This window comes from Rhinolophus hipposideros, assembly GCF_964194185.1.
Source record: "Rhinolophus hipposideros genome assembly, chromosome: 11".
Classification (NCBI taxonomy): Eukaryota; Metazoa; Chordata; class Mammalia; order Chiroptera; family Rhinolophidae; genus Rhinolophus; species Rhinolophus hipposideros.
In genome coordinates, this window is record NC_138057.1 from 7,651,676 (window position 1) to 7,671,995 (window position 20,320).

Consider the following 20,320-nt stretch of genomic DNA (forward strand, 5'->3'; position numbering starts at 1 on the left):
TTATATGTGGAATCTAAAGAACTGAATAAATGAGCAAAGTAAACAGAAATGTCTCAGAGATATAGAGGGAAAACTGATGGCTGCTAGTTGGGAGCGGGGTGGGGATGAGGGAGAAGGGAAGGGATTAAACCACATAAATTGTAACTACAATATTGCCATGGGGATATGAAAGACCGTTTGGGGAACATAATCAATAATGTTGTAAAGATTTTGTAGGGTTTCAGATGGGCACTCGTCTAATTAGAGAGACCACTTCATGGAAGGTGTAGATGCCTGACCACTACGCTGTACACCTGAAGCTGAAGCTGAATAATATTGAATGTCAACTATAATGTAATATATGTCTAGTCATATATGGATCCTTATGGATTACAGCCTGAGGAATAGAGTCAATGGAATTGTAATAGATACATACGATGTCAGAGGGTTAGTAGATTGGGGGAGGGGGTTATCACTTTGTGAGGGGTGAAATGTCTATTACATTGCTTTTTCACACCTGAAGCTAATAATAACTTTTAAAAAGTAAAACAAACCAAGAATGCCTTTATATGTGTATTTGTATATATGTATATTTATGGAGAGATAGAAATAGATTTTAATGCTCTTCATGTCAGGGACTACAGTCCTATTTCTCTTTTTATCCTGCACAGAATCTAGAACGGTGCCTATGAGGGTGCTATGAGAGGGTGCTCAGAGAGGGTGCTATGCTTAGTAACTAGCTGTGGAATGAATGAACAGTAGAGACAAACAGGAACAATAGAAATGGTTCCCAACAGTCATGCTTAAGTCTAAAGGCTCAGGAATCTAGTACTAACTCTCCCCCTTACTTGCATGGTAAACGATTATAGCCAATCGTTTAACCTGATAGGGTCTTAGTTTTCTCATCTGTAAAATAAGAGTAATTATAGTAGTTATTTTTCAGGATTCATCCTTTTAACAAGTACTGTACTTAACTGAGCACTATGTTCCAGAAACCATTCTAGATACAGAGATATGGTAGTGAGCCATAGCCCCAAAGCTCTGTCTTCAAAGAGCTGACATTCTAACAGGGAAAGAGAGACTATAAACAAGTAAGTTGGCAAAATAGAGAGGATGTTAGATCATACTAAAATGAGGTTAAAAAGGGAGCGTGGATGTGTTGGGGTGGGGGTAGAGACTGTATTTGCAGTTTCAAACTAAGTGGTCAGGCAGGACCCTCCTGAGAGGGAGACATTTCAACAAAGACCTGAATTCAATGAGGGAGAGAGCCAGGTGTCTGGGAGACGAATGTCCAGTTCATAGGGAGGGAAGTGTAAGGGCAAGTGCCCTGAAGCCAAATGATGCCCGGTGTGTTTGAGAAATAGAAAGAAACTGCCTCATTTGTCTGTACTGGAGCTCAGGGTGGATACTTGGTTTGGTCTGGAGGCATTATACTCTACCTCACTGGTGGCAAACTTTTTCTGTAAAGGGCCAGATAATAAATATTTTAGGCTTTGTGGGTCATATGATCTCTGTCACAACTACTCAACTCTGCCATTGCAGGATGAAAACAACCACAGACAACACATAAATGAATAGGCATAGGTGTGTTTCAATAAAACTTCATTTATAAAAACAAGTAGTATTTGGACTTGGCCTGTAGGCTATAGTTGGTCAATACACCTATCACTCTAAGATTTTGGAGAATGAAAGAAGGTAGAGGAAAAACTTCACACATAAAACAAAGGCGTGTGTGTGTGTGTGTGTGTGTGTGTGTGTGTGTGTGTGTGTGTGTGTGTTTCAATCAAGCTCTGGCCAGTTTTAGTAAGGACATTTTTTGCACGATTTACTTTTCACCAGTCTGTTCTGGCATGCTTCTAATGATATGGCTTGCTTCTAATGACATAGAGTCACCTGGACCAATGGTAGCCAGGGTGCATGATTTGTAGTATTTGCACACGCTGTGCCCAATTCAATATTATTGCCACTGTGGTGATGGACACCAGTTTGGACCGACACGGCATAATACTCAATTTCCGATTTCCTCAAAGCTGGGCAGTTGTTGGTGAGGATGACCAGTTTTGCTTTGCCTTGTCTGATCATTTTCAGAGCCTGCTTATACCCCAGCACGTACTTTCCACTTTTCATAATGAGTTAGGGTCTACAGTTGACTGATTCCACTGACTTTTCATCTTTGCTCCCACCATCTTCCTGTCTAGAGTACGAGATGGCCCCCAACCAGGAGTAGCCACCAAGATGGCCAGGCAGTGAGAAAGCCAGGCACTGTGTCTTTATAATCTGTCTTCCCTCTTTGGTTTTAGAACACCACCATTCTCAGAAAATTACTTTGGTGTGTGGTGAGGAATTCCTGTTATGGCCTCAACTCTGCTGGTACCTTCTTCTTAGTCAGGCTTTGCCTTTTCCTTCTTGCTTTCTTAATATATCTCCATAATTATTAATTTCTCATTCTTTTCACTGCCCTGCCCCCATCTCTTCTTCCTATTTTCTATCTCCTCTTGCATTTTAGCGCGCTTTTCTCCTCATTTCGAGTCTCTATTGATACCATGTTTATTGGTTTTGTTTGGTGAAATAACTTATGTCCTGACCTTTTTTGAGCAAGAAACGGTGGTTTTTATTACCAGCATTTTTGCTACTCATGGTGAGGCTCCACCATTGGAATCTGTATTTTGGATAGATTTGTTTTGATCTTGGTGCGGGGAGAGTCCTCTCAGAGAGGACAACCCTTGAGAGAATGAGAGTAGAGAGGAGAAAATTCGGAAGGGGTCAAAGTTGACAGGTCAGGATTTCCCTCCCATGTGGGTGTGCTTGGCAAGCACGTGCCTTCATGTTGTGTGTTTTGCAGCCCAAGGTGGCAGCAGGCTACATCTTTGGCAGTGAAAGAATAATTCATAAATTCAGGCATCCTCCCTTACTTACACTTTGAAAATCCCACCTTAATTGTGTGCACCTTATGATTACAGGCCATTAGAGACCATTAGTAAATGAACTATGAGATTTCAATCATGAAATGCAAACTCTCTTGTGAAATGCATACCTAGTTTCACATATTAATTGCTTCTAATTAAGGAGGAACATTTTAGCCAATTAGCTTTTGGAATTTAAGTGTAATCAGAAGGATAATTCAGAGATTTGCTAATTGCTTCCTCCATTGCAGCTGTTTGCCTTCAGTGCAGACATGTAGTCTGTGTGCACATGGTGGCTGAGAGGCCCAGAAACTCTTCTGCGATAGTCGTTGTGTAGATAGCAGTCATCCATGCCTTTGAAATTAACACATGAAACAGATGTGGGGGGAGGGGTGATGAGGGCAACAAGGGAAAATAACAACATTGAACTGGACTAGATCCAGTTTCTAAACTGACTTGACTATTGAAGGTGTTGGCTAATGGAGGGAGGCACGTCATATCACTTCTCTAGGTTTCTTGGATACACGATGGCAAATGTCTCATACAGCGTTTGCCTTCCATGATTCATGACAAACTCCCATGATTCTTGGTAACCTTCCACGATCCCCTGTGAGGTGGGAGCTGTACTAGGAAAAGAAAAACTCATCCGCGGATAGGGGCCCAGGTGTGCTTGTTGACACGTCAGCAGTCATGACACTGAAGTATTACGGACTGGCAACTGCTCTTGCAGGCTGTGGGTGTTTGGAAGGAGGTCTTTGTCTCTTAGCACTCTTACCTGTCTTCATACCTCTTCCTCATTTTAATGGTCTTTTCCTACTTTTTGTGGTACTTGGGTCTTTTCCAGTGTCCGCCTCACTTTCTGGACATCTGAACACGTCTCCTCTGATAGATAGCTGTTCTCTTTCTCAGTCCACAGCAGAAAGCCCCCTACTTTTCTCCATTCTTGCCTCATCTTGCTTCTCCTTTTGCTGTAAGAAGCTCTCAACAGGAGTCTACCTACCGCTGCTGCTGTCTGAACTTTGTAATTACTAAGGTTTTCCTTTTTTCTTTTGGCACTTCTACATGGGCTTAATGGTGCAATCCTCATTATTATATAATAACTCACCAGTCAGAACTTGCTCATCAATTTCTCCTCCATCTACACGATTTTTTTCTTCGTAAAAATAAAACAGGTTCTTATCCACCTCCCTCCACCCCTCTCCGCAGGCAAACAAGCTGTTGTGTGTTGTGTATGAAGACGGTGCTGCTGATAGGTATTTCCTGGGCTTATTTCAGTGTGAACTCTTATTGGAGTTCGTTTCTGCCTTGTGGGTAGCTTACATCTCACACTCATACCCTCAGCCTCAAGTCTTGTGGACAGGAAACAGATAAACGAAGAGAACACTCCAGGAAAAAAGGAATGTAAAGGGGTCAGTTGACTTTGAGAAAGATGGCTGTGGTTGCCTCTTCTGGGTGACGCTGCTCGTGGGGGTGTGTCTCATTCTCAGGACAAATGCTCTCTACAAGGCCAGTTCCCTTCACAGCTTCTCAGCTGAATGGCCCCGTTTCCTTTGCCCCAAGAAAGGGACTCCTTGAGGAGGAGGCATGAAAACACCCTGCCTTGCAGCATATACATGCTTTGGCTATGCCAGGTTTAACTTGTGTTGTCCCTATTTCTCTTCTTTTTCTAATGGAGGGTCCTGGGTCCCCGTTTTCCTAAGGTCCATCATGTTCCTAACAGACCAGAATATCCCTTCAAGATTTTTATGCTGACAGTTGTAATTTCCTGGCAGAGAACCTATGCATAAAGTGTCATCCAACATGTCCCCACCACGACAATATGAACAATTACACAGATTCATGTTCGAGGCATGGTCTCATTAGGTTCAGTCTTCACTAAAAGTCATTAAAACTTGGCAAACATTTTTTTTGGATGATTAATAGGTCATCTCCACTTCTCCTTTTAAGAGGTCAGTTGCCAGTTACCAAAAATGAAACACCTGCTTTTACATCAACGTGGCTGCTGCCCGAAATTTAGCAGCACGCAGCATTCCCGAAGCTGTTAAATACATCCGTTGTGCCAAAAAAAATGGGGCCTTATGTTTACCTAAGTCCTGAATAAATATGGTGGATTTTGGGACACAAATCTGGTGAAAAACTTCTCCCTAGGCCAACATGAAAACTAACTGAGCTTACTTAGGTATATGTAATTTATAAAGACTGTAAGATCAGATGGTGATGGACATTTTGGTGGAATAAAGCAAGTCTAAAAGAAAGCGTCTCTCAATTTGAATTCCAATTAAGCAATCAATATTGTCCGTGCTGTTTCGGGGGAGTGCATATTCCCCTAAGACTTGTGACTGAACCAAGTGAGCATTATGTATGAAATTCACTACTGAAGGGCTCAGGAACATATCACTGATACCAGGAGGAGGCAGAAAGCTTTTAAGACAGAAAACCTTGCTTAGTATGATTATTTTTTCCAGGTAGAGTATCCATTTTGTTTTACCTGGGTGTCTTACTCCTTGGTCAGTTTACTGTATACCTCGAATGTCCCGAAAAAGGGATTCAGTAAGTACAAAACCCTCCCATAGCAATTCAGGTTTCTGTACGAGGGTTCTTGTCACCTTGGGGGTGGGGAAGTCTAAGAAGCTGAGAATTGGTGATTGAACCAGAACTGTGTGGGGTTCACAGAGATTGTGGTGATTCTCATTTGACTCTTAATGTCCCCTCTGGTCCAGACCTCGTTACAACCATCACGGCTTTCAACCTCCAGAAGTCAGTGAGGGACACACATCATCCTTAATTTCTTTACTGATGAGGACAGAGACTCTGATGTTTCATGTGACTTGCCCGAGTCAGAGTGGGTCACCTGGAACCCTCAGCAGGGAGGGTGGCAGAGGGTCTGGCCTGGTCTGGCCCTCCCTCAGCAAGGTCAGGAGTCCACGCCCTCCACTGAGGTCTTGTCCCACAGTGGTGGCCGAGCACTATGGGGAATTCCTCTCCTGACTCCCAGACACAAATGCGGAGTTCACAGGTCTCCACTCTTTCCCACAGATGAACATGTGCTTTTGTGGAAAGACCACACAGAGAAGTCGGGATTGCTGTGCTGTTTCCAGATCTGGCCCGCAATGGCCGGGTAACCAAGTCAAATTATAGAACCATGGCCACATTCTGCTGGAAGGAATTTAGGGATTGCCCCTGCTGGTGTGTCCGAACCACCAGGACAGTTCCTTAAAGCAGATTCCTGGAATTCTGATTTGGTAGGTCTGGGGTGGCCCGAGATCCCACTTTTCAAGCAAGCTCCGAAGGCAGGCCAATGCTGCCACACTTGAGGGTTGTCGGCTTATGATACCCTTGCCCTAAGATGGGCTGGCATTCTTTCTTAAGGGCCAGTTAGTATTAATACATAGGTTAGGCTTTGCAGGACATACAGTCATGTTGCAACTACGCAATTCTGCCATTGTAGCTTGGAAGCAGCCACACACAATCTGTACATGAAGGAGTATCTTCTGATAAATCTGCACAAAAACAAGAGGTCTGTGGGCTGCAGTTCGTTGACCTCACCACATGCTTAAAGCAATTTGGGTCTCCAGTTCGTCCCTACCACTCCTTGCTTCCAGCTGTCAAGTGGGGATGCTATTCCTGGCCTGATTTTTCTCTGTGGCTCTACTAAAGATAAGGCATCATCATATCAAACACTCAGAAAAATAACTTTCTGCATCGGGTTCAATCAGCCCCACATTATCAGCTACTGTTTAAGTACAATACCTTCATTTTATTTTAACAATCACTGAATTTGTCTCTATAAACATTCCCTCTATTAAGCATCACATAAAAAATAAATGTTAAGAGATGATATAAGAAGGGATCATTTTGAATGGTAATTTAGGAAGTTTCTTGGTGTCAGAAAACAGAAACAGAACTCTTTTTCTATCAACAATGCCTCCATGAAGTAGAACAAAAAATGAATATTCGGCAAGGTTAGCAAGACGAAACAACAAAGTTTATGACGGCCTGACACACTAACTGCCTCCATAAAATATTTTAATCAAAAAACATTCTATAAACAAAGACATAACCAACAAGTTATATTATTTTTTATTCATGTTAGAATTTCTATCAGTGTTTGAACATTAATATTTAGAGAGTTTGTACATTTTTGCCTTCCAAGATTTAAAATGAGAACCACACTAGTTCACAAATGGTAACTAATACACATTTCACAATTGCGTGAATATTTACTCGATCTTACTCTCTTAACACTGTTAAAACATATTTTTTCCTTGCTGTACTTTACAATGAAAAGTGTGCCCCACTCATGTCTCAGCAAAGTTCCAGACATTATGGATTCATCACATATAAATTCTTTAAAAATATACTTCTGTCAAAAGACTTGACGACTACTATATACACTACAAAAATAAATTTTCATATAAATAAATTATATGGCATACTTTTATCTTTGTAATTGAAATGACACAAACCCATTTCCACCAAAATCGGCAGAAAAGAGACGCAGTTTGAATATTTATTTCCTTTAAACTCCTTACACTAAAACCTACCATGAGTCCTTAATGAAAATGTTATATACTCTGAACTATTTAACATTAGTAAGCACTCTATACAAATAAAAATTCTGTTCAAAAGTAAAACATAGCTGTAATAGTGTTTCCAATAGAAATAAAAATCCCTGCATTTTTTTGTTATAAACTGGCATGACAAATACTGTAGGAAAACATTCTTATGATACAAAATTATAAATATCAGCAAAGATTTCTTTTAAAAAAATTAAAACATCCAAATGAACAAATAAGACAGACAAAATAAAACTATTTTAAAAAGAGTGAGCGAGAGAGACTCTAGTTGCCTGCCAGCGCCTGCGTTCTCCCTTTGCCAATGTGACTATCGGAGAAAGTTCTACGCTGTAGAAAGCAGGGGCTGGGCGAGCTGTCATGCACCACACAAGTTGGGCTCAGGAAAGAAGTGGGGGCAAGCCATGAGCCAGAGGGAAGCAGACCTCAGAAGTTTGCATCGTCAGGACAGAAGATTTCTGAGCAGATCTGGGTGGTAGGTAGACAGTGTGGTAACAGAGACACCAAACAGTAGCTGTTGGGGCCCCTGGCATATTAACACACCTGGTGGCTTCCAATTAGTATCTTACAGTTTTGTGGCGAGTTCAGGATCTGAGGTCATTGCACTGCTGGGTACTACTGGGGGCCCGTTGCCTTTCGATTAAGATTTTCCATGTAAAACAGGAGAGCATAACGGGAGCTGCCATTTGTGCGCTACTGTATTAGCTGAATCTGGGCGCCAAGTGCTTCCCCAACTTTCGCTGGTCTCTGGCTAAGGGCTGAGGAAGACCAAGCTTCAGAGCAGGACGACAGAATCGATACAGAAGCAAATCTTTAAAAATAATGCCTGGTTGAGAGATCTACCTCCATATCCATTCTTCACTGGGGTGTACGTAATAAGCATCTTCCTGCTTGTGGATAAATGTCACATAGAAAGAACACTAAAAACGGTGAGAGGAAGGAGACGATTTATTTAGGAAGTATGCACCCATAATGTTAATATAAACACACTGAGAAGGATCCTGCGGAAGCTCATACCCTACAGAACCTGTGACTCCATGTCTCCGTGTTGGATGCTCGCTATTTATTCTTAAAGATGCAAACAGATCCAGAAAGCCCTGACCAACTGTGCAATGTAAGAAGAAAGGGCGTTTCAATTGTAGGGTCTCAAACAGCACCTCTGTGGGCCCAGAATGAATAGGTTTCTCGACCTGTAGCAGGACCATTGTCTCTAAAACACTTTCAAATCCACTCTTACATTTTTTTGGGGGTGGGGGTGTGTTGGTGTGCGTGCACGCACATGTGTGTGTGTGTGTGTGTGTGTGTGTGTGTGTGTCACAAGAGGTATAATGAAGGCTGCACACTAAGCTCACGGCCCACGTGAGGCTCACCACTAGGCATGTTCTCCAATGCTTGAACAATGAAGTGAACAGACGCTAGCTCTGTACCCTGAGGCGACAACCTCCACCATTAAGCTCCACCTGAAGGAACTCATCTCCTCGGAGGCGCAAGCTGGGGCCTCCGGATGGCGGCCCAGGATCTTAAGAGATGCCCTGGATGTGAAGCGGGTCTGGCAAAAGGACAGGCGATGTTTAGGGCAGGCGAGCCCTCCACCAGCACCAGGCAATAACGGTATCCTGACTCTTCGAGCCTGACCAGGGCAGAGCCCACGAAGGGTTTACAGACAGTGAAAGAAACAAAAACAGGAAAAACAAAATCACAGTACAGTATATTGGGAAAGCACACACACGTTCACATACACAGCCAAACAGAAGAATCGCATCCAACTAATACCTAGAGAAGCCACCGGGGTTAACGTGCTTTCTTCATATCTGCTCATTAAACAACAAAATTATCACGCATAGCGTGTTTGAAAGTTAACAGTAACATTTCATACTACCACAGGGTTGTGATATGCAACTTTAAAATATTTTAAACAGAAACCTTTACAAAATAATCCTATTATATAAGCCATATTTGCATAGAATTATACAGGTAAATTATACAATATTTAAGCAGCAGCAACATATGCTGAAATTTAAGACTAAGTTAAGCTTGGTTGTGGCACAGAGACCAATGTACAAACAGGGAGGGGCGTGCTGCAGCCTGCCCACTGCCCACTCTGGGGCAGGAGTGAAGAAGCCCCAGATCACACTACTTTACATCTGTTCCTCCGTATATTACATATGTGTACACCTCTTAAATATTTATCGAAATATTTCACAAAATAATACAATTGGTTACAGTAACGTTGAACTGCCATCTTGGTGCAGGACATCCACCTCCAAGCAGTTCTCTTCAAGCAGTTCTGGGGGGGTGGGGGGGTGGGAGGGTTCCAATCTTTGGCCTCTTTGCTTCAGATTTTACTCACCCTTTAAAAGAAAAAAACAAAAAGGAAGTCAAACGAAGTAACAGGTATATGAGTCCATATTCATAAAGCACACACACAGGCAAAGGTGATTTATAGAAAGAGAAATGGTGTGGGGCTGGGTGAGGGCAGGAGGGGTTTCTAGGGGCTGGTCATGATCCCTTCCTCCACCTGTGAGCTGGTGACACGAATATGTTCATTTGTAACCATGCACTGAGCTGTACATTTATCATACCTACCTGTATGGCACTTTAATAAAGATTGAAAAATAGGTGAAAGGTGCTGCTATTAGCATCTCTGTTAAGTTGCAGTAACTCTCAACAGGTTAACAGTGAGGGGAGAGACCCCGTTTGGGACAAGACTAGTTCTCCAAGGATGACAGAGCTTGGACATGGCAGCCTTGCCTTGGGGATGAAAGGTCACTCACGTTCAGTTCGGCACACACCAATGCCCGGGGGCTCCAGGCCCCAGAAACCCCAAGGAGCTTTGCTGTCCATGTCCCTCTGTGTCCCTTGGGCCTCACACACCTCAGTTGGAGCCGCTGCCCCGGGGCCTCTCCTCACATTCCACGTCCTGCAGCTCTATGACCTCCACCTTGGAATCCCTCCTCTCACAGTGGACGTTAAAAGGCACGTGGGGGTCCTCAAACAGCCCGGGCTCCATGTCGGGGTGGTCCTCGTAGCCCGGGCACAGGCCCCCTCGGGGGCTCCGCCCGGGCCCAGGGGCGGGCAGGGGATGTACAGCGACCGTCACAGAGGCCGAGGCCGTCACGGTGGTGATGGGCTGGCAGTAGCCGGGCACGGGGCTGCCCACGGCAGTGAACGCTGGGGGCCGCGGGTTGTGAGAGCGGGACCCCCGGGGGCCCAGGCGCTCCCTATTGCTGGGGCCACAATGCCCGTCAGTAGAAATTTCGAAAGCGTCTCTGCGCGGTCTGTAGGGGGGTGGTCGCAAGCCTTCTCTGGGAGGTTCCCTCCGGGGCTGCTGGCCTGGCCGCCCAGGTGGCAGGGACCCTGAGTCCAGGTGGGGCTGCTGTCGAGGGTTCGAGGGCGGGTGATGTCTCCCTTCCGAATGGACCACCTGCAGAGGGCGAGAGCAGGTTCAAGCAGGCCAGGCGCTAACCCCAGGCTGGGCAGCACCCCCACCACTCCCAGCCCTCTCTTCTTGGCTCCGGCACCTGCCTGGCCACCCACACACCGCTCCTTTACCAAGCGCTCCGTCAACCCACATCTCCCATGGCCGGGAGACGCCCAGGGGAGCCAACGGGCCTTTCACTGAGACGAGAAAAACTCACTCCCTGAGAACCTCCAGGGACGAAGGAGTGCCTCCACGGCTAGGCTTTCTCCGACAGCTGGCTCGACACAGACGGCTGCCGCCCATAAATGCCGGGCTGTGGTTGGAGAGTATCTGCAATGCCTCCCTCCCACAGTCCGCTACCCCCCATCCGCCGCTCAGCAGGGTCAGATCCTGAGCTCCTCTTCCTCTGACATTGCTAAGCATGTGGCCCTGGCATGCCCAAATGCTGGACGTGGGCAGGACTGTCCACCTACGCTGTTGAATATGGTACCCATTAGGGACGTACAGCTTTACATTTCAATGAACTAAAATTCACACTTCAGCTCCTCAGTCTCATTAGCCACATTTCAAATGCTCAACAGCCACATGTGGCCAGTGACTACTGTACTGAAGAGCACAGAGGGCGTCTGCATCATCTCCGAGTTCTATGGGGCAGCGCTGCTCTGCTCGGTTGTTAGGAATCTGGTTTCTGGGTCTCTATACAAAGCATGGAGCAACACAGTGGCCACATCAATCAGAAGGACCGTGACCAACTTCAAAGTCGTTCAGCTTGTACCTATTTTTAGGCTCCTGCTGAACAAAACCAGATTCACACTGCAGCTCAGCAGGCATCGCCCCGGGGAGGGGCAAGGGGAGAAAGAGGAGGAAAATTTAGGTTATTTGGTTGGCCCCTCTTTCATGGAAGGCCTGCTCTGACCTGGGACTGGAATACCCATTTCCTGGAGGGACAGCAGGAGGCCCTCAGTGGAAGGAATATGAGCCTTAGAACCTTCCACGTGTTTTGTGTGCTGTGCTCCAGGACTGGGGGTGCTGAGGACAACCTGGGGAGCAGAGTGAAGGATGCGACCGGGGCTCTCGGAGCCTGTGAGAAGGGTCCCCAGGCTGCTCACAGCTTTCCTGAATTACCACAGGCTAAGCTTCTCTGCTGCTCTCCAGCCACCTAGACTGCATTCGGGGCCACAAAAGCTCTGGTAAAGACAATAACGGAAATAATTCTGTACCAAAAGCAATTAAAGGTAACAGAAGTGGGAGAAAAAAATACAGCACTTCTGCTGGCAATAAAAATCCCACTAGTTTTAAAAAGTATTATTCCAAAGTGATATGCAGCTTAATAAAAAGAGAGTGCGAGAGGCAAGGTCCGCATTCCCCTGGCCCTTCAGCTCAAATTGTACTTAGCCTGTACAAGATATATGCCACTGCTCGGTGCACTTGCCATTACTGGCTTCTGCCCTTTTCGATCCAACTATATGAAACTGACATTTTTTTAATAGTTTAAAGAGAGACACATATTGGCAATTTCATATGATTCCACGTAACCTCCACTTTGCTGCCTGATTTGCTGCTCGGAGCAGGCAGGGGGGGTGCCCCTGAGTACGACGTACCGTGGAGCGGGCGAACACAGGGTTTTCTGTGGCTTCCACGATCACTTGGTGGGCAGGACCCCCGGCGCCCTGCTGCGCTTCGTACTGCCGAAGCTCCTCGCTGAGGCCTGACACTGTCGTCTGAGAACTGTACTCAGAGTCGGAGGAATCAGACCCGTTGTTCACATGACTGGGGGGCACGGCAAACCGGACCACACTGGGGGGCGGCTCTGGGGAAGGAGTGGGCAGCCGGTTCATCCCATTGGCTGGAGACACCTATCGAAGGGGATTCCACATTAGAAGTGCTACCGTCCATGTACCTGTTAGCCACACTCACAGTTCCAAAGGCAGTACCCCCAGCCCGTCCCCAGCCCCTCTCACTACCCCATGTTCCCCTCCCTCTGTGCCACACTGAGGAGGACCCGAAGGTCTGCCAAGTGGAGCAAAGGAACTGCCCTCTGCTTTCACACACTGGAAAGGCAGGTGACACTCTTTTCACTCTTGTTCAAGCCCAGATATTCATCTTGAGTAGAAAATGCTTCACTGATAATAGACCTACAAGACCCAGGCTGCCAATCACTTGCTTTAAAAAAACCAAACCAGACCAGTACCACATCCCCTATACTCTATGTTGAAGAGAAAAAAGCCATAGTTTTTGAGATGTTTACTGAAAAAGTAAACCATCAGTAATGTGGATATACCTAAATATCTAAATTAAGAGTGACACCAAGAAAAATCGCATTCAGGTGGCTCGTGGACTGCACGCCACACACAGCATAATTACTGACCTCAGGATACGGTCCGAAGAAGGACAAAAGGACTGGAAGCAAAACCAGCCCATTGAGAACACCCAGGATTGTTAGGATTGCCAGGACAGCAAAGAAATACCTTGAAGATAAAAGGGAAACAGGAACATTCACTGTAGCAAAGATAATTTAAGCTACCCTTCACATGCCCAAATATTGCAACGCATCGTAAACCAAAAATTAGCAAAACCCACACTGGGGAAAAACTGTTAACAAAAGTACGGTTCAAATTCAGCACAAGATTAAGATTTTTTTAACCTTATGATTTTTGAGGGTTGCATTCCACAACCCAAAGTGTTAGTTCGTGAAAGGAGGGGAAAAAATTAGTTTGTTAATTTGCTGAAATCTCATGGCATGTGATGTTATTTATGAATGTGTTACACAAACACAAAAATATGGAATGTGAACTGAATGGCTGAGCAGACTGAAAGCACAAATACAATGCAGAGGGGCCCTGTCCATGAAAACCCAGCAGAAGCAAACAAATGAAGTGAAGGGTGTAGAATTTAAACAATTTAGCCCAGGAGGAAAAGCAGCCCGCTTGTGCAGACAGCTAATCCACTGTGAAATGCTTCTGCATCTTGGAGCAGAATCTCTAATTAAGTCTCTAGCGTATCAGGTAAGGTTTTCCCTGGGCTTTCATTAATCACAACTTTCTGCCTAGAATCCTGTGAGTTCCAGTTTAACCAAATAGCTCCAATTGCAACCTTTTTAGAACACAGGAACCAGCTTTCTGCCAAGAAAACCCTGACCATTCTGCGGTTGCTGGGGCATTTGCGGGGGAGGGCGGTCCGGCAATGGGGCTGCTCTGCGGCCAATCTTTTGTTGAACAATTTAACATCTCTGAATACTCTTGTTTTGCGTCAGCCAATTCGAACATAAAGGCTGCAGCACCATGAAGAAGAGGAGAGTGCACAAGTGACCCTGCTTTCCCACCACTGAGGGCTAAGGTCTGGGACTGTTCATGAATACCAAGGTAAACCTGTCAGCCAAGGACAGCCACTGGTGGACAGTCCACATAGGGGGAGGGGAAGCCTGCGCGCACGCACGCACACACGTATGTTTCTGTCACTAACGATTTCTAGGGCAATTTTGCTGTAAGTGGGCTGGGCTGGAGAGGGGGCGGGGGAGAGCACAGGATGTCCTGGGAAGAGGGAGAGCAAGATATCTATCTGTTAATGGTCCTCTTGATCATAAAACAGAACAGGCACCAAACTTTGCCATGTCTATATATGTTTCAACATTAGATGAAAGGAGAGAGAATCCCTATAAAAATACAAATACCTCACAGCTATTGTAAACACTAGAAACTTCTGAGCTGCATTAGTAAAAACCAAGCAGCCAACGTCTTGCTCTAATGTAAACTGCTGAGACTTTAGGCGGAGGCATATATCAGCAGCAGGCATCAAGACATTTGCATCCCATCCATCTAACTGCAGAATAAACAGACCAATTAGATTTCTGACGCTTAGTGTATACAATGTCTGCTCATCTAGTCGACCCCCATGAGGGCTCTAGCAGGTTAATCCATCCAGTTCTAGAAAATGGGAAGCCCTTTCAAGTGCTTGAAACAAGAACCCTGATGTTTCTGGGAGAGCACAAGGAGCCATGGGTTAGGTGAGAGAGCTGGGATTCTGCCCTCCATCCAGGGTCCCCGCTGGTTGTTCGGATTCAGGCTCAGTTTCCTCTGTGAGGCTCACGTGGCATCCCCCACAAGACTGAGTTAGAGCTTCTGGAATCCCATCACGCCCTGCGTTTCCCATGGTTTTGAATTGCCTGTAAACTCGTCTCTTCCGTAAGTTACACGGAGAGGGATGGGATCCCGCGTTAATTGCTGTTGCGTGAAATGGCTCATCACATTGTGTCAAATGAGAAATTATACAAAAGAAACTCTTGGCATAGGGCTTTTTATACTATAAAGAAACAACTATAAATGCCTGAATAAATGTATATTAAGGAAATAAAGGAAAAGTCAAATTAAGAGATTAAAACAAAACCCGTGCTGAAACCTCGATCTAGTTTGGGCACACACCTATCGGCTGCCGGCAAACAAGAAGGTACTGACTGGCTTGTGACGTGATTCACAGAGTGTAGAGAAGCCGGGCAGCACGGGCAGCACCCAGGAGCGGGCCACGCAGGCTCTGCTCCCACCCTCCCACCCCTACGAAATCGGACCTGCCTTACAGAGAGCCGCAGATGCCTTATCGGCACATCACGGTTTGAAAAGTGTGGTCGACATTGTCACAGGTATTTCACTTCTTCACTCACCCTACACCAAAACGAGTGAGCCAGCTCGGGCAATCACTCTAGGAGGGCCGAGCTCCAGGACGCTGAACCGTCCAATGGGGTACAGCACACACCAACGGACTGATGTTTTCTCCATCATAAACCGGCTAAGACTGAAAACCCTGTTCTTTTTACTTGAAAACTAAAGGCCTATCAGAGACACACAAACCAGGAAAGCCTGTTTAGATTCTCTCTCTAGATTACGGAAGCAATGCAGCCATTTCTCCCATGTTGTTCAGCTTTACCCTGGTTGTAATTCTGGACTATCTCTTACTTATTGGTGATTCTGGCCTGGCCCCTCCTCAGAGCAGCGCTGTTATATCCAAGACTAGCCACTTCACAAAGTGGCCGAGGCCGTTCACAGAAGACAATGGCCTTGCTCTGCTGTTCTCAAGTTCTTCAAAAGGAAAACCTGCTCCCCTTTTATACTTCAGAAAATCACGTTCTTCATTAAATTCACCAGAGACTGCTTGTTCTGAGATCCCAAAGAGAAATATCCAAACCAGGCTTGGATTTCCAAAGTTTCACACCAACGTCCCATGTTAAATGCATCCTAAATCTTAGTGGGAATTCGAATCTGAAATCTGGGCACATTATTTCTAACCTGGAATACCAATAACGGGTGATACTTCGGCCTCAAGCTGTGGAGTTACCTTTGCTGCCAGCTCCAAACCCTTCATCTTTTCTCCCCAAGAGGGCCCTAGAAGAGAGCTTGTCTTTGCATTTCTCAGCTTACCTCTGAGTTAATACACTTAAAAGAAAGTGGCATCACAGACTGTGATCACCAGAACACCATGTTCTTAAGACATATGATTTTTATTTGCCAAGTAAAATTATTCCTCAATAGAGCTGGGGGCCAAGTTGAGTCACAATGAAGACATGCTGCGATCTACCAGATACAGAAGGAAACAAGCAACAGAGACCACGGGAACAAATGATTTTTAAAAGAAGTCTTCTCTCCTGCTCCTGCTTACCTGACAATGAAATCAAACTCCGATCCCGCAAGCATCAGCACTCCCAGCAGAGTAGAAACAGCACCATCCAGAACAGGTGCAAACATGTGCTCCAGGGCAAGCACGGCCCTGCCGTTCTTATCGCCAATGGCTGTGAGAAAGGCCTGTGCAACGAGAGGAGTGTGGATGATCAGTCCTTGACTGGGCCTGGTCAGTGGTCACTCTTGCCTGAAATGCTATGTGCTGCTTTTCTGTCTCCGCAGAACCTCTCGGAACTTCCTACTTAGCTATTGGAACGTTTAATCGGGGTTACTCAACTAGTTCAATCTAGGCTTACACTAAAAAAATTGTGTTCATGATATTCGGTCGTATTTGGTCTTGATGTAAATCTTGAATAACAACAATGAAAAAAGAGGGAAAGCATATTTAGCTGAAGTTAAACACCAAACCAAAACTATTAAAAAATGAGCAAAAAGTTCCCTTTTTGTCACTGCTACCCATCCTTGAGTTTTCTCCCCGGCTCAAATTCTCTCACATCACTCACATGGGAGACCTCCAATTGTGAACGCAACCACATTTTGCTTGACTTTTTGGATGGTCAAGATCTTACTTCTGAATGGACTTAGCTAAGTGTCGCAGGCCACTGGGTACTAAATACATATTTCCACATGAATATGCTGAGGTTACAGTTTCTGTCGCTGTGTTCAACCTCTTGTGTTTGTAATACATCTAAGCACCATGGAGGTATCACACAAAAAAAACACCAAAAAAAAAAAAAAGAGTACTATAAATTCAAGTCAAGCCTCTGTGGATTACGTGTGGACACATCCCAACCTCCTCTGCATTCTCTAAAGCTCTTCTAGATCAAGAATGCTGTTTTACCAAATGGCATCTTTACAGAGGAAGTTCCGGTTATCTGACCGTCAGCTTGAGAGTGGGACCCAGGACCGATTTAATGTGGGATAGATAGTTAGTGTTCCACCCTGCGTGGTCCTACAGCGGAAACCAGCAGGGAGGAACCCTGGCACACGTTTCCTCTCTGTCCAAAGTTCAGGCTGCTCTGGGCATGCTGAGGAGAGGGCTAGGAGCTTCTGCAGGCAGCAGCTCCGTAAAAACTCTGGCTCACAACACACTGCAGGGTGCGTCCCACTCCTGACGCCCCCGGTGGAGGAGGGATAGAAAGCTTATTCTCCTTAATCCACCGAGAAACAGAAGTCTAACAAGGTGTGCAGAGGGTTCACACTTTCCTCTCAAGTGGGTTCTACATATGCGTGTGTTCTCTTTCAGCTGGGAGATTTCAGGGTCGATCTAGTTGCCGTTTCCTTTTGGGAGGGAAGCACCAAGACGGTTTGGAACTATGTCACTTCATGCCATACTTGGGCCACGAGGTTAAGAGTCGCATTGGTTTATCCTCTGGCACTTAAGTTATGTTACTGAAACAGAGAACTGACAGAAACTCCTCAATTCCTTGAAGACATTCATGGAAGAAGTATCCTCTTCACCAACTTTATTCCATCATTTGACAAACCCTGTAAGAGCAGTAACTGCCCGCTGTATATAGACGTTCACACACAGGCGAGGGTAAGAACGCCACGTCCTGAGTGCGGAGTCTCTGGATGAAGACTTGGGCTCCAGGCACTGAGCAGGGGCTTCTGCTCACAGAGTTAAGATGGCTCGAGATGCCTCAAATTCTCAACTTAAGTCTTATATGAGCAGCAGAGGCTTCCCTAATTGTTCACTCAACCCTGGTGTGGATATTCCTCTTAATGCCACCTCATGGGCAGACACCTGGGGTGCCATTGCCGCTGAAAGACTGTAGTGTGCACTTCCATTTTAAGAATCCGTGCTAGGATACATCTGCCAGTGTTTCCAATACAAGCGACCAAAGTTTCATTCGCATCAGAATAAAATGGTGTCTTAACTCACATGCAGTGTTTTCTCTTGTTTTGAAGAAATGATGTTAGAATGGGTTTCTAAGCTCTAAGCTGTTGGGGTCTTCTTTTTTCTAAAAAACCCTCTCTCTTTCCTCCCAGTTCAATGGAGGACAGTCATTTGGGCAAGTTCAAAATTTAGAGAATACTGACTCTGTCTTATCAGCTTCTCATTATACACTGGGAGGAAAATTGCTCAACTTCAAGAGAACGTTGCTTCTGAAACACAGAAGTGTACAATCTCTAAATTGCATAAAAATGACCCTGCAAGACTCCTGTGGCAGGACTATGGAGGTATGTGAACAGACACGCTCGTGCCATGTCCTGAGCCCAGAGGAAATCAATGCTAGAGACTGTAAAACCAAGGCTAAAAGTACTAGCTCCAAGTCCAATGCTCGGTTTCCTAGCTAGGGCATTACAAACTGAATCGGTATTTATTAAGTTAATAAATGCTCACTGAACGCCCACCAATAACCCAAGGACTTAGGCTATGAGCACAGTGTAGACAGAACATAATTCACACACTACTATGAGGCTTCTGAACAATTCTCTGATAAGTATAGACAATGAGCTTGTCTTTTTGATTTGAGAGTGCTTCTGAAGTTTAATTTCCTCCAACAAAGCATTCACAGGACTGGGCAAAGGAAGAGAGAGGAAGTGAATTCCTGTTGAGAGAAACACCAATTCTCATACTGGGAGGCTGGAAGGTGGAAGGAGCTGGGTGGGCTCAGGTGGGAGCAGCTCCTCTGTGCTCAGCACCTGCACCTTCGCTCATCAGCCCCAGGGTGTCTCCCCGCCTGCCAACTTGCCTCACCCTCAATTATGCCATGCCCAGTAAGCCTGTGCGTGTGGTCTCATTTTATCCTCGCTTTATTACTGTGGTTTCTACCATTGTGTGTAGTCATGAGCATACGCACGCATACACACACACACCATCTGTCTTGGGAGCAGTCGACAACTTTAGGACCTGTGATGACACTAACGACAACACCAAATAAACAGAATCTTTCCTGGCTGATTCCCTCCAACACACTGACGACAATGACTACTGCTGACCCAGCCCAGCATGCATTCACCTTTGACGCCCTTCTCCTTAATTCCCCGAGAGGCAAAGGAGTTCAGCCAAATTCCAGCCACTCCTAGGGAACGTTTGTGCCAGTCTGAAGCCTTTGCACAGTGTGTGTACTGGGTGTGTTCCTTGATTTTGGAGGAGATGAAAAGGTTCCCAACTCAGAGACTACGAGAGCAAGAGGAACTATGTTGCTTTTTCATAGAGCTGTGATAATGTCTCCCGTACCAGAGCAACGTGAACGGTAAACTCCACCCCGATGCCAACGGACGCAATCAGGATGACCACAGGCACGGCACTCAGCTTGATTCCGATGAGGCCCATCATGCCAAAGAGCTCGACCGTCATCAGAGCCAGGACCGTCACCTGTAAGAAGGCACAGGGATGAGTGGCTGGGCACAAACACACTCTAGGGTGGAAAACAAGGGAGGAGTTAAAGTTCCGATGTGGCCTCACTTCAGATCAAGAGCAGAGAGAAACCCCTGAGACCCACACACAGCGAACGGGCTGACTGACTTGCTGTAACTTCCAACAGTGGTCTTTACTTCCTAATTCAACACCTCCCAGCTGGGAAGGGAGTCATTGGAACAATTTGGGACAGCCACTTTGGGACAGTAGGAGTACATAAAGAGAAGTTTAGTATTCTACAGCAAATTGTTTTTCCAATAAACCTACTCTAGAAAGCAAAAAATGTTAAAAACTCCACCAGAACAATCTATGAAGATTTACACAAACATAGACTCATCACTAGCTACAAATTTAATTTAAAACAACGTATTTCCTTCTGTTTTGATCTTAGCCATCAGAGAGCACCCCTC

At 45.6% G+C, this 20,320-nt stretch overlaps 1 protein-coding gene across 1 annotated transcript in view; it reads right to left on the reverse strand.

The window, feature by feature from the left end:
• Positions 1-6,939: 6,939 nt before the first annotated feature.
• PTCH1 (patched 1) overlaps positions 6,940-20,320 on the reverse strand; it is a 60,065-nt gene continuing 46,684 nt past the window's right edge. Inside the window, exons 19-24 of the mRNA XM_081067315.1 lie at positions 19,731-19,868; positions 16,524-16,666; positions 13,246-13,345; positions 12,479-12,733; positions 10,331-10,880; positions 6,940-9,807 (exon numbers count right to left, since the gene is read on the reverse strand). Coding sequence (XP_080923441.1) covers positions 10,332-10,880; positions 12,479-12,733; positions 13,246-13,345; positions 16,524-16,666; positions 19,731-19,868 — 1,185 coding nt within the window. The 3' untranslated portion in view covers positions 6,940-9,807; position 10,331. The remainder of the gene's footprint in view (positions 9,808-10,330; positions 10,881-12,478; positions 12,734-13,245; positions 13,346-16,523; positions 16,667-19,730; positions 19,869-20,320) is intronic.